The 19,572-nt window shown below is 40.9% G+C and overlaps 1 protein-coding gene across 2 annotated transcripts in view; it reads left to right on the top strand.

Moving 5' to 3' along the window:
* The window catches only part of GNPTAB (N-acetylglucosamine-1-phosphate transferase subunits alpha and beta), a 75,114-nt gene that overhangs the window by 47,845 nt on the left and 7,697 nt on the right, over window positions 1–19,572 (top strand). Inside the window, exons 8-18 of one of the 2 annotated variants that reach the window (XM_014835021.3) lie at window positions 3,501–3,662; window positions 4,070–4,249; window positions 4,435–4,605; window positions 6,125–6,248; window positions 7,569–7,772; window positions 8,440–9,548; window positions 11,927–12,126; window positions 12,348–12,567; window positions 13,276–13,389; window positions 16,319–16,404; window positions 16,661–16,759. In XM_014835021.3, the coding sequence (XP_014690507.2) occupies window positions 3,501–3,662; window positions 4,070–4,249; window positions 4,435–4,605; window positions 6,125–6,248; window positions 7,569–7,772; window positions 8,440–9,548; window positions 11,927–12,126; window positions 12,348–12,567; window positions 13,276–13,389; window positions 16,319–16,404; window positions 16,661–16,759 (2,669 nt within the window). Of the gene's footprint in view, window positions 1–3,500; window positions 3,663–4,057; window positions 4,250–4,434; window positions 4,606–6,124; window positions 6,249–7,568; window positions 7,773–8,439; window positions 9,549–11,926; window positions 12,127–12,347; window positions 12,568–13,275; window positions 13,390–16,318; window positions 16,405–16,660; window positions 16,760–19,572 lie in introns of both variants that reach the window. The other variant, XM_070507158.1, reaches the window with a different exon arrangement.

Here is a 19,572-nt window from a genome sequence, read left to right as displayed (position 1 = left end):
TAAAAGGAAACATTTCAGCAATGCGATTATCCAAAGGAGTCATTTAGGGTTTGTTTTTTTTTCCCCCCACTGAGGAAGATTCTCCCTAAGCTAACATCTGTGCCATCTTCCTCTATTTTGTATGTGGGTCGCTGCCACAGCATGGCCGCCAACAAGTGGTGTAGGTCTGCACCCGGGAACTGAACCCAGGCCGCTGAAGCAGGGCATGCCGAACTTAACCACTAGGCCATGGGGCTGGCCCCTCATTGAGGGTTTTGATACCAAGGTTGTATACATACGACTACTTTGCCTTTATCATTTTATTTGGAGGAAACTCAGAATCCCCACCCCCACCTCCAGGAGCAGCAGTGGGCCTTGAAAATGGTTTCATTTGCAAGATAATAGATTTCAATTTATAAAATCTTTTCTGTGGACTGTAGTCTTACAAATCAACAATCTTTTCTAATAAAGCTTTTTAGTTTGAGAGACCTTGAGTTGACTCCTTTATGATCTCATTAATTGCCCTCTATTTTATCTGTTGAGTTTTTTGTATGTGATGGGCACAGAATTCACCTTTTGAGAAATCAGATGATCCGTAGTCTTTATTTTCAGCTCAATCTAAATCATTCTGTTTTTAGACTTTTTGATTCATGGTAGGTTTTTTGTTTGTTTTTTATTTCTGTTCCCTTCTTCTTTCACATATGTTAAAGCAGGTGGAAAGCTTCCCAAAGCTGTCAAGTGCGATCCCACGTTCAGGTTAATTCAGTGATAGTGGTTGCTGAGTGGGTGTGCAAAAGAGGTGGAGAGCACAGATGCGTCCTCCAGCTACTTATAATATGGTTTGGAAGCAGAGTGTGTGCATAGGATATATTCAAGCAGCAAAGAAAGATAGTGTAAGATTAGCTATTGAAGAGAGTAGTACAAACGTTGAGTTGGCATTTAGAGACAGGGAAGGTTGTGGATCAGAGACGGGGAAGTTTTCACAGAGAAGAGAGTCTTCACGGATCCTTGAAGCCTGCCTAGGTCGTTTGATTTGACCAGAAAGACAGTGCAGGCAGGATGGGAACAGCATGTTGTCCTCCCTGGACTTTCTGCCCCTCAAACTTCTGTTCAGGGTATGTTCAAGGTCACAGTAAATTGTAGTATGTAAGTAATATTGTACTAATGCCCCTTCTTTTGGTGACTGCTCTGAAACTATCTTAGGCATCTGCTCTTTTTTTTTTCTTTCTTTTTTCCTGAGGAAGATTATTGCTGAGCTAAAATCCATGCCCATCTTCCTCTATTTTATATGTGGGACGCCATCTCAGCATGGCTTGATGAGCGGTGTGTAGGTCCATGCCTGGGATCCGAACCTGCAAACCCTGGGTTGCCAAAGTGGAATGTGTAAACTTAACCATTACGCCACTGGGCCGGCCCTGAGAAACTTTTAAAGTGTTTAGATAAACATATAATTTCAAGTGAGAAGCTATATATGGAGGCAGTTACCCAAGCCAAGACCTCCAGCCTTAGGCACTTACTACAACTGCTTTTCCTTACTATCTCCCGTCTCTCTTCCTTCTGGCATAACTAAGTAAAGTGTCAAGGATCGGGGTGCCATCTAGTGGCCAGCAGAGGGTACTTCATCCCCACCCTTTTCACCGCTTACAACTTGGTTACAGCAGCAGAAAATCATTTTCATACATGTAAACATTCCCTTAAGCTTTTTACTTTTCATCTCTCTTCCAATTATTGTATAGTTACCTTACAAAAATATCTGTGACATTTCAAAATAGTTTTTCAGAGTAGAAGCAGTTTGGATAGAAGAGATTAAGATAAGGGTATTTTCCCAATAAATTTTAAATTAAATTAGAATATTGAAGTCCTGCGTTTGCTTATTCTAGAATAGTGATTTTTGCACTCCAGGGAGCTCTCGGAGGTGCTGTGGGAGGCAGGGTGGGAGGGAGGGTAGGGGCAGGGGAGGCTGGGGGTGGGTCTGAGACTCTCTAGGTACCCAGATAGAAGGATATCTGCCCTGCGTGGCCTGCCTTCCATCTGCCCCACACACCCAGGCGGGATGGTGACAGTGGGGAGAGCAGGCACCGTCAAGGTGAAAGAAAGTAGTCAGTCAGGAAGACAGTACACACGTGTGTAGGTACACACATATACCCACACCCAGTTTGTAGTAAGAGTTAATGACCTACGTCATAAAAAGGGGGAAAGATGTAAATGAAATTCTAACTCTAAACTCCAGGTTTGGGCCGACATAACCTCAGGAAACTCTGAAAGATGAGCTAAATCTAGTCATGTAGCATAGACAAGAGCTCAGCAGGAGCCCAGAATAATTTGTGTTTGCTCTGTTTTATAAATTAAGAAAGAGACTAGCTCTGTTAGAAGAGCCGGTTCAGCACAAAGATTTTGCTGTCCTCGAATAGTGGTTTTCAATCCTCCCCCCTTTTTTAAGCTCTGAAAGCCTCTTTTTATCCAAAGTTGTACAATGCAGAGTTAGAACATTGAACAGATCAAGGGTGGTGTGGACTCTGGTAGAGGCGGGGAAGTGTGTGTGTAAAACATGTTGATGTCTGTGATGTTCCCTCTTAGATTTAGGATTGCGTTGAGAGCTTTACCCCAAAAGGTGATTTTCCTGTGGAAGCACTTCAGGCAGCTTTGCCAAAGACATTCCTCTCAGGTGTGGGGCGCAGAAGCTGTGCGGACACCCTGCTGGCCACTGTGCTGTCCACCAGTCCCAGCAAAGCTGCACTGCAGGGTTTTCCCCAGTATAAGCAGATTGGAAATATTCTAGAACAAAGGTCACAGACTGGTGACCAAATGTATTTTGCTTGAATGTATGACAGTTAAAAATGTTTGAGCCAACATGGAAAATTGGGAAAATTTCATGTAACACTAGGGGATCCTGGCCTCTCAGGAGATCTGCCGGCGCTTGTGGATGTTGAGGAGTGGCTGCACCTTCCAGACACGTCCTGAGATGTCCTGTTGGCCACAGCCCCTCCGCTCCCTTGTGTTCTTAAATACCTGCTCTGTTCTGTTCATTTGGGAAATGTGTCTGGCCTGTTTGTCTTTTTTTTTTTTTGGTGATATTGGCTTGCTATTTCATATATATATATGTGAAACTTTTTTTTTTTTTTGAGGAAGATTAGCCCTGAGCTAACATCTGCTGCCAATCCTCCTATTTTTGCTGAGGAAGACTGGCCCTGAGCTAACATCTGTGCCCATCTTCCTCTACTTTATATGTGGGACACCTACCACAGCATGGCGTGCCCAGCAGTGCCATGTCCGCACCCAGGATCTGAACTGGCGAACCCTGGGCCACTGAAGCCGAACGTGTGCACTTAAGCGCTGCGATACCAGGCCGGCCCCTATATATGAAACTTTTAGTCTCTATATAATATACATCTTATAGATACTATATATGGTATATATTTAATATAAATTATATTTAGAGATTAAAGCTCAAACTGGGAATTTAAAGGTGTCTCTTCTTTGAGACATGTTTTTCCATATGTAACCCTGTTGTTACTTTGTAGTTGCAGTTGTATTCAGAGGCCAGTGTGGCACTTCTAAAATTGAATAACCCCAAAGATTTCCAAGAACTGAATAAACAGACTAAGAAGAACATGACCATCGATGGAAAAGAACTGACCATAAGTCCTGCGTATTTATTATGGGATCTGAGTGCCATCAGCCAGGTGAGGGAATCAGAGATTCTTTTAAAACCTGAATTGAGGGTTTCGAGTGTTAAAGATTTATAAGTCACTATATTAGAAGAAGGAAGAGGACTTGCAGAGACGTGAGTTGATTGGAACTTTTCTGATTTTTCAGCCACTGCTACTGGTTAATATTAATTGAAGTGAAATAGAATCAGATCCAAGAACCTTTTCTAAAAAGTATGTTAAAGAAATGCTGTGTATTTGTGTTGCTGTTGTTATTTTAAATGTGCTGAGTCATTTGCATTTTTCTGTAGTTTAAAAGTAGGACTTGGTCTTTAAAAGTCCACCAGAGCGCCCTGAGAGCAGAGGGCAGGGGCCAGACGGGAGGAGGAGGTGGTATAATTTAAGGGATATTTTGCATCTTCATGTGCCAGTGTTTTTCTCAGTCTAAGCAAGATGAAGACGTTTCTGCCAGCCGTTTTGAAGATAATGAAGAGCTAAGATACTCACTGCGATCTATCGAGAGGCATGCACCATGGGTTCGGAATATTTTCATTGTCACCAATGGGCAGATTCCATCCTGGCTGAACCTTGATAATCCTCGAGTGACAATAGTAACACACCAGGTACACCCGAGGCTGTGGTTTCCTTTTCTGTCTCTTTCTGTTCTTTTATTTATCCCTAATTTCATTCCGTTCACCCTCCTCACCTCCATTTCCACCTCCCTTCCTTCCTTCCAAAAACAAGGACAACAAGAAAAACTCTAATCCCTCCTCTTTTTCTCCTTTTTTTTTTTTTTTTTTGTTACAAGGATGTTTTTCGAAATTTGAGCCACTTGCCTACCTTTAGTTCACCTGCTATTGAGAGTCACATCCATCGCATCGAAGGGCTGTCCCAGAAGTTTATTTACCTGAATGATGATGTCATGTTTGGGAAGGACGTCTGGCCAGACGATTTTTACAGTCACTCCAAAGGTCAGAAGGTAAGTGCCTAAGAGGAAGGGATGCCTAGCTTGAAAGTCACTTACAAGTTATAAGGGGGAACTCAGGAATCAGCATACATACTACAATATTCAAGATTGATCAAATAAACATTTTTGAGTGCTTAGCCCAGGGGGGTTACTACTAGGAAACTACTCCTTTCTAGTAGTTTCTTGCTTTCCTACATCCTCAGACACCCAGAGCTCTCTGACTCTCTAAAATTTTCTACTATAACAGCAGCAGAGAAAGCAAAACTGCTATGAAACTCAAAGTCGTGGTAATGATGTCAGCAAAATGCCCAAGATAGAAAGTTAGCTCAATTTTCTGCTTAAAGACATGAATGCAATTTCATTGAAGGCAGCCAGTCTCTAGCTTTGAGAGGCAGGATGGAGAAGTGGTTGTGAGCACAGACCCAGGAGCCAACTGTTTAGGACAGTCCTGGGTGATGGCTTGATGTCTGTGTTTCCTGTCTGCATAGTGGGGAAAATAGGAATACCCTTGTAGCATTGTTAGAAGCCTTCATTGATAAGTTGGAGACTTATCGCCATAGCTTGTAAGTTATACAACTTGGTAGCCACTTTTTCTCTCGCCGTGTATGCCACCCCAGTGTGCTCATTCTCCTGTTCCCCTGTTCAGTTCAGTTGCCTTGTGTTAGATTGTAGAGCTGCAGAGTTGAGCTGTGGCTCGACAGGGGAGACACACAAAATCAGTGACTGTGTACAGTGATTTCTGTGCTGGCAGGTGCCCTGTGTGCTAAGCAGTAGGAGCAGGGGAGGCAGACATCAGACAGGGATGGGGAAGAATTCAGATCTGATTGAAGTGAACTTTGAAGAACAAGTAAGACTCAATTAGATGAAGAAAGACATTCCAAATAGATGGAATGTGCAAAGGCATGGAGACTTTTAAAGGGGAGTGTGTTTTTTTAAATAATTCTAATTTAAAAAGTAACCATGTACCGTATTACTCACTTTGGAAGCAGGCGAGTTCATAACTCAGATTGCTGAGCTGATTAATTCGCCAGGGCTTTATGCATGGAGATGAGGATGTTGAGAGTTCATCTGCAACTTTTCTCAGCCCTGAGACGAGATAATGGCGCTTCTCACAGAAAAGCAGTGACTTGTCTGGTATCCTTTCCATCTGCACACTTTTGTGCTTGCATTTAAGTCTGTTGTGTTGCTATTTTATTTCAAACTAGATTATAAGGCCATGCTGTGAGAAACTAATCCACGAGTTGAGCCCCCGTCTGCTCTCCTCGAGTGATGGGGAAGAGTCCTGTGCTCAGGAGGCGTCGCCAGCAGATCGGGGCTTAGGGAACTACAATGTGGGCAGCAAACTTAAGGCAAAATGTGCCGGGGAGCATAGACAGCCCTGGGAAAATGATAGCCCTTTGCAGAGGCTCAATTTTTTTTTTTTAAAGGAATCCTAATTTCTTTAAAAGATTTAAAGGAATCTGACACTTTTTGAGAGTAAAAAATGTCAGAAACCAGAAAGCATTTTATTTTCTCTCTGGTTTTATCATAGGTTTATTTGACGTGGCCTGTGCCAAACTGTGCCGAGGGCTGCCCGGGTTCCTGGATTAAAGACGGCTATTGTGACAAGGCTTGTAATAATTCCGCCTGTGATTGGGATGGTGGGGATTGCTCTGGTAAGGATGTGTTCAGATCTAATTTGTTCATGTTTGTGGAATTTTTTCCATTCTTAATTATTATTGAACATGTGCAGTGACTAAACATTTTTCACGTATTAAAACAATCCCGTAGGGCCAGCCCCAGTGGCCTAGTGGTTAAATTAGGTGTGTTCCGCTTCGGCGGCCCAGGTTCAGTTCCCAGGCCTGGACCTACGCCACTTGTGTGTCAGTGGTCATGCTGTGATGGTGACTCACATACATTAAGAGGAAGATTGGTAGCAGATGTTAGCTCAGGGTCAGTCTTCCTCAGCAAAAAAACACGTCAGTCAGTCAGTAATCATAAACTCTCTGGAGGGATGACTAGTGTCCCCATATGGCCCAGTTTATTCATATTATCCATTGTTGAGGGCTTTTTTCCCACATTGACCCTGCACTTGAAAATGCCTCTTATTATTATTTAAAATATGAAAATCAGGAATACCCTTAATTATGTAAGCTCAAGAGCAAGAATCCCTCTAAACTGTTCTTGTAGGAGCTCCTGGCCGATGGCTCTCAGCAGCAGATTGCTGTGGGTCAGAGAGTGGATGCAAAAGAAAGAAACTTCTCAGCATCTCTTCTCCCTTTCTTACGTGCTTATATTTGGACTTGTTGATGATAAGTTTTCACATTTATTTATTTTCTTTCAGTTTATAAAGCATGTGAATTTATAAAGCATTATGTATTATCCACTTGAATTTCTTAGTCACCTAAGAAAGAGAGAGTACGTGTGCGGATATCATCATCCCCATGTTCCATGTGTGGAAACAGATTTGGAAAAGTGTGGAGTGTTGGAGGAAACAAAGCTTCAAGCTCTGTTTCGGTCAGATCTGTCAGACACACTTTTGAAAAACACAGGCAGCTGCAGGGAGAGAAGGCAGACGTGCAAAGTGATCTGTGCAGTCCTGAGAACTCAGCCCCTGATAGAGCGGTAACATTTGATAACGAGGTTGGCACCCCTAGTAGGACACGTTTTTGGCAGTTCTGACAGTCGCAGTCTTCAGAATAATCTCTCCCCCATCCCTGCTCCTCCGTACACATCTGCACATGACCCCTTGAGCACCTGTGAGGTCTGGACAGTTAGTAAGTGCCGAGGCCTGGTCACCCCGTGCCCCGTCCACTGTCAAGGGATGCCCCCTTTTCAGTTTGTTTTCTTAAGCTACATGAAATCTACTATAGAATGGGGTGAACCTTTTCTGACTGAAACACATCAGTCTTGCAAACACTATTAAGAAATAAGGAAGTGTCTTTCTTTCAAGATTATCAGCACGGCAAGATTGCGTTTTCCTCCTCCCTCTACAGGTAACAGTGGAGGGAGTCGCTATGTCGCAGGAGGCGGGGGTACCGGGAGTATTGGAGTCGGACAGCCCTGGCATTTCGGTGGAGGAATAAACAGTGTCTCTTACTGTAATCAAGGATGTGCGAATTCCTGGCTCGCTGATAAGTTCTGTGACCAAGCCTGCAATGTCTTGTCCTGTGGGTTTGATGCTGGCGACTGTGGGCAAGGTATATTTATTGCCATAAAAACATAATGAGAATAAGGGGATAAAAATCCTTGATACGTAGAGAGGGTTTTAGATCATTATTGTTATTTAAAGTAGTTATTTTCTGTGCGTCCCTTTCCCAGCCTTGCATCTAAACTAGTTGTAAGTTAAAAGTAAGAGAAGGACGTAGATCTTTATGAAACTGTAGACACTAACAGTAGCTATCTTTTCCTGTTATGTTTCAGTCTGATATTTTTTCTTTTTACTAAGCAGATTTACCGTAGTTGAAAATAGATGGTAAAGGTTTAATTTGGAAACAGTAAAAGACCAATAATTCATTACGTAAGGATGGTTCGAATACTGGATCTTGTTGATAGCTTATCACCATTTTGGCAGAAAGTTGTATTCTTTCAAATGGACAAGATCACGGAAGTCTGTCACTGGAATTCGCTGTCGAGAGTCGTGCCGTGTCTCTCTAGTGCGTCAGTCCGCATTCCACGTTGATAAGTGATTGCTTCAGATAGGAAAAGGAACCCCATAGCAGGACCTCTTGTGTTAGAATTTCTCATTGTTTTGAAGTCAATTTAAAGTAACTCTTAGAAAGTGAAGACTCAAACTCTAAGAATTACAGGAAAAGGGGAGAAAAATGCTGAGTTTTTTAAAAGTTATGTTTGTGTTTTTTCCTCTAGATCATTTTCATGAATTGTATAAAGTAACTCTTCTCCCAAACCAGACTCACTATGTTCTTCCAAAAGGTGAATGCCTGCCTTACTTCAGCTTTGCTGAAATAGCCAAAAGAGGAGTCGAAGGTGCCTATAGTGACAATCCAATAATTCGACACGCTTCTATTGCCAATAAATGGAAAACCATTCATCTCATAATGCACAGTGGAATGAATGCGACCACAATACATTTTAATCTTACATTTCAAAATACAAATGATGAAGAGTTCAAAATACAGATAACAGTAGAGGTTGACACAAGAGAGGAACCAAAACTGAATTCTACAACTCAGAAATCTTACCAAAATTTGGTTAGCCCCATAACACTTCTTCCAGAGGCGGAAATCCTATTCGAGGATATTCCCGAAGAAAAACGCTTCCCAAAGTTCAAGAGACGTGATGTGAACACCACAGAGAGATTCCAAGAGGAGGTGAAAATTCCCCTGGTAAATATTTCACTCCTCCCAAAAGAAGCCCAGTTGAGTCTCAGTAACTTGGATTTGCAGCTAGAACGTGGCGACATCACTGTGAAAGGATACAACGTGTCCAAGTCAGCCTTGCTGAGATCATTTCTGATGAACGTACAGGATGCTGATGTAAAAATAAATCAAGCTGTAATGACAGGTGGAAGAAATGACAGTTTGGAGGCCGCCCCAGAAAAACAGATTCACAAAAACATCTTGCTGGACAGCCTAGGAGCCTCTCAGAGATTAGATAACAGGTTGACTTTTCCAGCAGTGACAGTAAAAGTGAATGGCCACAACCAGAGTCAGAATCCACCCACAGATTTGAAAACCAAAGAAAAATTTAGATCTGAAACTCAGACCCAAAAAGTAGGAGGTGGAAGTCTGTCAAAAGAAAAGTTCTTATCTCTGATTGTTCCACTGGAAAACCGTGTGTCAAAAGAAAAGAAAATCACAGGGAAAGAACAAGAGAAAAACAGAATGGAGGAAAATGCTAGAAATGACATAGGTCTTAATGAAGTCTTACCTGGAAGAAAATTGCAACATTACACAGACAGTTACCTGGGCTTTTTGCCATGGGAGAAAAAAAAGTATTTCCAAGATCTTCTTGATGTAAGTTACATCCAGCCTATTTGTTCCCATGCTCAGGAAAAATAGACTTCTAAGTGATGATAATATAATAATAGCTCTCATTTATTCTGTACTTCCCTCTGCCGGTCACTGAACTAAATGCTTTTCTTACATGGTTTCATTTAATTGTCCCAATAACCCTAACAATAAAAATACTTCACGAGTATATGGACTGTTGTTATCTGCATTTTGCACTTTAGGAAACAGCCTTAGTGTGAATGAGCGAGGGGTTCAGCCAGGGCTACCCTGAGAAGTGGTGGAACAGGGATGATATCTTTTGCTTACTTGGCATGTTGAGATTTCAACAGCTGCTTTTGTGAACATTGTGTGAGGCAGATCTGATGTTTTTCCACCTTTACTGATTGAAAAATCCAGGTGCCATTCGTTTTCCCGACATCACAACAGCAAGTCAGTGTGAGCCAAGCCTCACAGTTGGAGTGCTCTGCCTCCAATACCATGGCCCCCACGTGCCTGGTGTCATTTATACATCTCCCAAGTGCGGTCACCGGGCTAACTGCTGGGGAGTGCAAGAGGATTAGAATGTAGTCGCTGCTTCTGGAGGCTCAGAGCAGGTTGAGAGGACAGATTTGTGGGCAGATAATTATAGCAATGTGACGAATGTCTGTTGAGGGGTGGACAAGGAGTCCAAAGGGAAGATTCCATAACTCTGCCTAGAGATATTGGGGAAGGCATCCAGGAGGAGGTGCCCTGTGAACTGACCTTTGAAGGGAGAGTAGGAGTTAACAGACCAAGAAAAATTCTGTGGTCCAGGCTGGATAGTGGAGAAAGCACGGCCATAAGTGGATGGTAGGCTGGGGGAAAGAGCATGAGGAGGGGAACTGTGTCTTATTTTTCTCATTGTCTTTGGGAAGTGTCTCGCACCTGGCCATTAGACATTTACTAATTGTTGAGTGAAGGACTGCAGGTTATTGCCTAGGTTTGCTTCCTCACTTTCCCCTCTTTTCTCTCCTTTTTTTTTTTTTTTTAAAATTTGGTTTTTGAGGAAGATTAGCCCTGAGCTAACATCTGCTGCCAATCCTCCTCTTTTTGCTGAGGAGGACTGGCCCTGAGCTAACATCCGTGCCCATCTTCCTCTGCTTTATACGTGGGACGCCTACCACAGCATGGCTTGCCCAGCGGTGCCATGTCTGCACCCGAGATCTGAACCCTCGAACCCCCGGCGGCTGAAGCGCAACGTGCGAACTTAACCACTGCGCCACCGGGCCGGCCCCCTCTCTTCTTTTTTTTAAATTACAAAAGCACTTTAGGCTAGTGGCAAAAATTGCAAGCAATGCAAAAATATATATATATAGTATACAAGAGAAAGGTCTCTCTCCTTCCTTTCTTAATCTCCCTGCTTGAGATGATCACTACAAATAGTTTGGTGGGTGTCCTTCCAGTATTTTTCTATAGATATACAAACATATAAATGATCTAGTTTCTGTTGTGCAACAGGGAAATTACACTGTACATAAATTGCTTTGAGTTGCCCTTTGATTTTATTGGTATGTAGGCAAACTGCCTGGGTCAGTGCCGTTGTTCTTCTTAAGAGCTGCCAGTTACTTCCAGTGTTTTTCCATTACAAATACGTAGTATTGCAGTAAAGATTCTTGTACATACATCTTACTCTTGAGGAAGTTTTTATTTCTGTAGGTAGAATTGCTACGTTAAAGGATCTGGTCCATACAAAATTTAGATACGTCCTTCTAAAGTGTTGCACCGCTTCATACGTCCACAGTGTACAAGGCCGCTTATTTCTCCACAGGCTAACCCATACCAGTTATCAGTCCCTTTAATTTTTGTCAGTTTGACAAGCAAAAATATTTCATCTTCTTTAAAGTATGCTCGTATTCTTTGCCCATTCATTCAGTTTCGCCTCTTAGTGGTTTTGATAGGGTTCATTAGTATATTATTATGTTAACAATATTATATGGGGAAACCAATTTTGCATTCTAATCATTGTGTTCAAAACTCAAGTACTGCTTTGATGTCACCGATGGAAATAGTTTGATATTGAAAGTACTATCAAATTTATTTCTAAATAAAATTTTGAAATGTTGCATTGGGTTGGCTATGAAACCTCATGGTCGATGACTAGTCCTTGAAGAACACCCTATAAATAGGCCTCCGTCACCCAACTGTTGTTCTCAAGCCAGTGCTGGTGACACTTTCTCTGAGATTCAGTTTAGTCCTGCTCTTAGGATCCTTAAAGTGACCTGTTAGTGCTCGTTTCATTTGCCCCTCATGGACAGTTAGTGACTGTTAATTAGTTAGGGACAGTTACTATCACATTATATAAAACTACCTTTATCTCTTATTAACAGAGTACCCAGTGCACTAAACATAATGCTGCGTTTCAGGAAGAAGAGTCATTGAAGACGCAATTGGCATACTTTACTGATAGCAAACATACTGGGAGGCAACTAAAAGATACGTTTGCAGATTCCCTCCGATATGTAAATAAAATTCTAAATAGCAAGTTTGGATTCACGTCTCGGAAAGTCCCTGCACACATGCCTCACATGATCGACCGAATAGTTATGCAAGAACTACAAGATATGTAAGTCTCTGTCGCGTCTGAGTTGCTTGCATGTGCTCAGAGCTCAGGCTGCTTGAAGTGTACATCTTTGCTGTGCTAAATTTACGGTTCTAATACTTGATGACTAACATGTTGAGTATATCATCTAAATAAGTGGGAAGGGAAAAGGTTTTTAACTACACACGTTAGGTACTGTATATATTTTGAATATCCAGAGCTCATTATGTGTTTTATTTGGACAGGTTCCCTGAAGAATTTGACAAGACGTCATTTCACAAAGTGCGCCATTCTGAGGATATGCAGTTTGCCTTCTCTTACTTTTATTATCTCATGAGTGCAGTTCAGCCATTGAATATATCTCAGGTTTTTGATGAAGTTGATACAGACCAATCTGGTGTCTTATCTGACAGAGAAATCCGAACACTGGCTACCAGAATTCACGACCTGCCGTTAAGTTTGCAGGTGTTGTATTGTTAGCTTTTTCCCCCTAAACCTTGTGACATTTTAAATGAAACTTTTAATTTTGATACTTTCTCTTTCTGCCCCTCCATATTTCAATGTAATCCAAGTAAAAGTAATTCTTAATATTTAATGAAGGTGTTTGTAGCTAGTCCATTTTTCGTGCCAGAATTAAAACCAAACTTGAAGGTCGAATTTTATGAGATTCCTCTTTTGGGGCTTTCTGTGGGGATTGCTGTTATATTATCTGGAGAAGAGGCAGACCGTATCTGCACATAAGATTCTTGTGACAAGTTCATTCATGGGCTGCAGGTGTGGCCGACTGGAGATCTCGGCCAGACCCATGGTGCTGCACGGTCCCCTCCGTGGTGGCGTTCACTAGTCCCAAGAGCAGGAAGCCCACTAACGGAGAGTGCGCCGAGGAATCTAGCTGCAGGGCGTCCCACGTGGTGATCCCCTGGACCTTCTGATGTGAAATGGTGTCTCGCACTCCAGTATGTTCTACTTTGAGACAAAGATGAAATATTTATGTCTGTATTGTCTCATTCTGCTCTTTTTAGGGTGTCTTTATCTTAAGAATCATATAATCAAACTCTCTTTGAAGATAATATTTAAACAAATTTTGGAGACTTGCATAATTTTTAGTTTTAAACTCACAGTCGTTACTTGTAATGTACATAGCAGGTTTATCCTTTTGGTTTTCTCTGTTAGGATTTGACAGGTCTGGAACACATGTTAATAAATTGCTCGAAAATGCTCCCTGCTAATATCACTCAGCTAAACAACATTCCACCAACTCAGGAAGCATACTATGATCCCAATCTGGTAAGTGGCATGGTTCTGTATTTAAAACAGAAGGTATATCCTTACCAGGTGTTAGTTAGACTGTTTTTTATAGCACTTCAAAAACTAGAAGCAGGCTGTATATTTATAGGGGTTTGGTGGAAAGTAGTAGCACAGATAATCTAGAAACACTTATGTCTTACTTTGGAATATCTTTTTTCTCCCTGATGGATGTTATGCTAATATTGAGATTAATTGCTCATATTCCATAAGCAGACATCCTATTCTCTAAGGGTGGTGAAAGATAGTGCACAGCATTCTCACTGGCCTGGGAGAACAATCCTGAGGTTAAACATTAACCAAGGAAGTAGTCATCAGGTGGAATACCATCTTGCATCAAAGCTAAGTTGTTTGGATACTGGCACTTTGTTGGTCTTAACAGTAAGGGCAGTGGATTGTGCGCATATAGCTACATTGGAGTGCCACTTGGCTGAAGTGATTGGAAGACTGTTGATTGTAAGATTCATCCCAGTTTCAGAGGAATAATGTAAAAAAAAAATATGCATTTAGAATTGATGGAACAAGGGTACAATACAGACATTAATGTGATGCTTACAGTCATGTTTTACTGATATTTGGAAAAATGTTTAAAAAATAAGATTAGGTGGGGAAAAATAGATAGTACCACATACACAGTATGATTTGGACTGTGGAAAATCCCCAAATACCTTCACACGCTCACACACATACCTACCTCCAAAAAGTAATGGAAGTGACAGTAGGTTAAATCATAGGTAGTTTTTAATTTCCTTTTTCACTCTAGTATTTTCCATATTTTCTATAATGAATAGCTTTTGCTTTCATAATTAGAATAAAATTATTTTTAAAAATTTACGCATCATGCAAATATTCAAGTCATATATAAATAATTTATAATTGATTGCAGATAAGACTTATAAATGAATGCAGAGGAAAATAATAAACTCAATTAAAAATCTGATTCCTGGAAGAAGGAAATCATTCATTTAGCTTTCATCGTACATGTCAGGGACTGTGTTCCTCACTTGTGTTCTCAGAGAGCCCTGTGAAGGCTTGCTCATGAGGAGACACTGGGTAACGAGTGGCAGCCATTGGTGAGAGAGGTCAGCAGAGCAGCTGTCGGAACATGTAGACAAACTCTAAGCATTGCTCATTGCACGTTGGTTAGTTTAGCATATGTCGTGGGTTAGTATATAGACGTGTGCCACTTAAAGCCAGTTCTCTAAATATGTTAAAATGTAAAACTGCGAAATCAATCAAATTGAGGTAAATAGAGGAAGAAGACCTGATGTCAGTCCTAAGGGAGTTTGCTCTAGTGGGGTAAGCAGGTATGAATCAGTAGGTCGAGAATGAGACTTAGTTCTGAGTTGTGGGTTCATGGGAAGCCACCTTAACTTGCCTTTTCTGGTATGTTCTTGGTGGGCAACCCCAGAGCGTGGCTAGGACAGAGGAGGAAGAAAGGAGAAAGTGTGCAGGGCTTATCAACCGTTTCCCCCTCAGCCTGTCTCCTTAAGCAGACCTTTGGTCTTCACTGTCTTCGGGACTGTATAGTGATTGTGCTGGCCGGTTGCTTTAGCGGCCACTGGCTTCAGCTCAGGCTTCAGGGAGCTTTGCTAGTGGCATGGCCTATGTTAGCTCTCACTCAAGACAGCCCTTTCGGCCACCTGGATTTCCACGTCTGTCCTTTCGCTTGTCTGTCTTTCCTCCCCAGTTTTCTTTCTCTTGTGAGCTTCAGGTTCCAGTAAGACTTTACAGTTACCAGACCCTTGCGCTTATATGGGACTTGCAGAAGTGTGTTCTTTTCTAAGGAAGATGCTGTACACATAGAAAACAGTTCTTCATCTTGCCCTGTTACAGGCACAGTGAAAGAATATTGAGGAATTTTAGTTTTCTTTTGAAATGTATATATCTTTGTTCATTAACAGAATAATATTTTAGTGTTTGCCAGATTTTTGGCATGAGATTTAGAATCAGCAAATATCCTTTGCATGCTGAAAATTAAGTAAGGCTGCCTTACTAATGATTATAAGTTAGTCGTGAAGCTCATGCAAGTAAACTGTTTAAAGCATAAGTACAGTTATACTGGCAGCACTAGTTAACATTACTCCAGTGAACTCTTAGCCAAGGTGTTGGCTTCATTACCATAATTAACTGTGATTACACGTAGGATAAAAGTATTTTCTAATTAGACTGTAAGAATGACAAGTTAGCCTATGAGTATGATATAGTTCCTTATAGGTTATGTTAGAAATTTATTTTCTTTCTGAAAAATATTATAACATTAACTTATGAAACTGTTTTAACAGGTAGCGTGTAGTAATGTGTGATTAAAATAAAACTTTACTTACAAAAACAGGTGATTAGTCTATGGGCCACAGTCTGTCAATTTGATTTTTTAAAATATTCATCTTGATTACTGAGTCTTTTGATACTCCCTTAAATTTAGCACCTGAGGTGAATATTTTACTTGCTTTTCCCTAGTTTTAGCCAGCCCTGGTGGTCTAGTGGTTAAGATTTCCAGCTCTCACCACCTTGGCCTGGGTTCATTTCCCAGTCAGGGAACCACACCACTTGTCTGTTGGTTGTCATACTGTGGCGGCTGGGTGTTGCTGTGATGCTGAAAGCTCTGCCACCAGGATTTCCAAATACCTGCAGGGTCTCCCATGGTGGACAGGTTCAGTGAAGCTTCCAGACTAGAAAGAAGGACCTGGCCACCCACTTAAGAAAAAGTTGGCATGAAAATCCTGTGAAGAGCAGCAGCAGAGCATTATCTGATACAGCACTGAAAGGGGAGAGGATGGCGTGAAAAGACCAGCAGGGATCTTTGGTCGTTCTGCTGTGCACGGGTCGCTAGGAGTCAGAATCCACTCGACAGTACTGACTGCCGCCACCCGCGTCTTGGCCCTAATGTAATGTCTGTATTTTCTCACAGCCCCCAGTCACTAAAAGTCTGGTAACCAACTGTAAAGCAGTAACTGATAAAATCCACAAAGCATATAAAGACAAAAACAAATATAGGTAAGTAGTAGATACATTTTGTCTTTGTTTACTTTAAGAATAATTACAAAAGTCTAGTATTTTCATAATTTTCCAGTAGTTTATTAATCATTCTTTTAAATTCTATGTGAGATTGTTTTCTTTAGTAATGTTGAAAGATTATGTCATTCTTTGAATGTTAAGTCCATTATGTCTTATAAAATGCTTTTCTTAATGAAATTTTTTGTTTCATATCCACATAAATATTTAAATTCTTTAAATATGTTTTGATAATTAGGTTTGAAATCATGGGAGAAGAAGAAATTGCTTTTAAAATGATTCGTACCAATGTTTCTCATGTGGTTGGCCAGTTGGATGATATAAGAAAAAACCCCAGGTACTGGTTTTTTTTAATTAATAAACTTTATTTTTTAGAGCACTTTTAGATGCACAGCAAAGTTGAACAGAAAGTACAGAGAATTCCTACAACTTTAAAAATTATCTTTAATCATGCAAATAAACATGAATACAAGATAGTAGGACTGGAAAGAAGGAAGTGACTTATTTCTGTTTGGAGCAGATGTAAATGCCTAACGGTGGAGGTTATGTTTGAACCGGGGGTTGACTGAGAGAAAGGAGCTGCACGTTGAGATAGGGGTCCTTCCTTGCAGAGGGACTAGTACCAACTTCTAAGAAATGGTGACACGATCTGTTCAGTGAGACTGAGGGGCGGACTGCATCATGAGGGATGTGAAGCCAGACAGCTGGGACTCTCACAGCGTTTCTAAAAAGCTGCTTCCAGAAAAGTTGTTTTAGTGGTTACATTTATCTTTGCAATTCATAGTTCACCTTAGCTTCTGAGGAAAAAAGAAATGCTACCATAAATGTGAAAATTAACCCAGTAAACTCCAGTCATTCTTTGGGGATGAATAACTGTTCTGGTTTACGTCAACCTTGAAACTTTCCAGCCTGGCTCCCTAACACTTACCTTACATCGTTTGATAAAATTGATTAAAGTCTGCATTTTTGAGTTTTGGACTTTAGTGGGAGATAGTTCTTTCATCTGTTTCCTGAAAGACTATGGCATATAAAATTGAATACGTTTCATCTGAGTCTTTTAAATGCTTTTGGAAGTCTTCAGTTTCTCCTCATTTAAATTATGAATCTAATTATATAAATGATCAGAGATGTAAAGTTTCTAGATATTTTAAAGTCATGTTTTTTTCCTAAGAATGCATTCTTGTTGAGGTGGGACAGAAATTGGAATTTTAATAAAAATAAAAATGTCTTTAATGCTTATTTAGTTTATTCAATAATTCAGTAAAATACTTTATTTCCTACAAAATAACAGGTATTTCCTCCAAGCCAGGCAAACACAGAAGCCATAATAATTAGTAATCACCCAGCTTGCAGCTTTTTTGCACATGCTCTTCCCTCTGCTTGGAATGCCCTGCTCTGGTTTTCCTAAATAACTTTAAGAACCAGTTTCAGTATTTGCTTTTTGCTTCCCCCGTCCTGTTGGTATGCTCGCTCAGGCGTCAGTGATCTGCAGTAATACCATGTGAGAGTTTACAGGTTTTACCTGTACCCTGTACTTTTATGTCTTTGTGCCAGTTTGAAAGTTGCTGGGTGAGAGAATTCATAGACATCTTCTGGTACTAAAGGGACAGGGTTTTACTAAAAAGACACATGGCAATCCAGGCTTCTCCAGCAGTGTCTGCCAGTCCTGATACTTCCTGTGACCCGGAACAGATTTTACCGTTTGTAACTCTTGTTTGTTTGTTTTGTTTTGTTTTGCTTTTAGGGGGGCTCATTGTAAGTCAGGAGTGGAAACCAGTCTCTGACTTAAACTTTAAGAACAGGTTTGTCCCATTAACGAGGACTCTGGCATAGGCAGTATCCAGGTTTGCTTTTCTTCCACTCACTGCCTCGGCTCTGCTGCCCCCCTGCTTGTGTTGGCTTCATCCCCAGCCTGGAGATAGGGCAGCTGTTGCAGTTCCTCATGTCCCTGCAGACACAGCACGTCCAGAGGCAGAAAAGGATCGCTCTCTCTCTGTGTCATGTGTTGTCCCCCCATTCTGAAGGAGAGGGATTTGCTTACACTAGTCGGGAGCTGCCTCTGGGTTAAGGGTGGGGGTCACCTCCCTTTGAGTCAGCTCATGGGGAAAGAAATACTGAGCAAAGTGCAAGTTCTCTTTGGAAGGAGAGGGAAGTGTTTGCTGGGCCCCGAGCCGGGTTTATTTTCGCTACCCTGTATCCACACACACCCTTTGTCTCACACATGCACTTTTTTCTTCAATTTTCTCCAACCTTTTCAAAAATTTGAAGATACAGAAAAATTGAAAAAATAGTACAGTAAATCTCATAAACTCTTCACCCAGATTTTTAAATTGTCAGCATTTTGTTCTATTTGCTTGATCTCTGTCTTCATCTGTCTGCGCACACACACACACACACACACACAGGTTTAGTTTTTGTTTTTTTTCCTGAAACATTTGAAAATTAGTGCAGACATCCAGGCACTTTACCCCTAATTATTTTAGCTTATGTCTTCTAAGATAGTCATCCTCCTTTATACCACAAGACCGTTAACACACATCCAAGAACCTTAACATTGACTAAATATTGCCATCTAATAGATAGTCTATATTCAAATTTCCCAGCTGGCTCCACATGCCCTTTATAGCTGTTGTTTATTTTTTGCTTGCTTATTTTCAATCCAGGGTACAGTCGAGGCTCATGCGTTGTATTTGGTTGGCATATTTCTTCAGCGTCCTTTAATTAAAGCAGTCCCCAAGTTTAGTGAACAGACAGGATAATGAACTTTCACATACCCATCACTCATCTTCAATAAGAACCAGCTTGTGGTTGATCTTGTTTCATCTAAACGCACCCACTCCCTCACTACCTCTTCCCGATTATTTTTAAGTAAATCTCAGACATTATATTTTATCTGTAAAATCTTAATATGATAAAAACTATCTGGTAGTGTACACATTTCTCCAATTGTCTTTTATAAGCATTTATATGTTTTTTAAGTTTGTTGTTTTGAAGTAGTATAAGTAAATTTCTATCAAGTGGATAGATTTCCCCTCCATTTCTTTCTTTTTTAACCATATAATTTTTTGCATGTGTATGTGAAGAAATCCGATTATCTGTTCTGTAGGTTTCCTGCACTTTGGACCTCTCTGATTGTATCCCAGTTGTCCA

The sequence above is a fragment of the Equus asinus genome, chromosome 4 (assembly GCF_041296235.1).
Source record: "Equus asinus isolate D_3611 breed Donkey chromosome 4, EquAss-T2T_v2, whole genome shotgun sequence".
NCBI lineage: Eukaryota > Metazoa > Chordata > Mammalia > Perissodactyla > Equidae > Equus > Equus asinus.
This window is presented reverse-complemented; position numbering and strand designations above follow the sequence as displayed.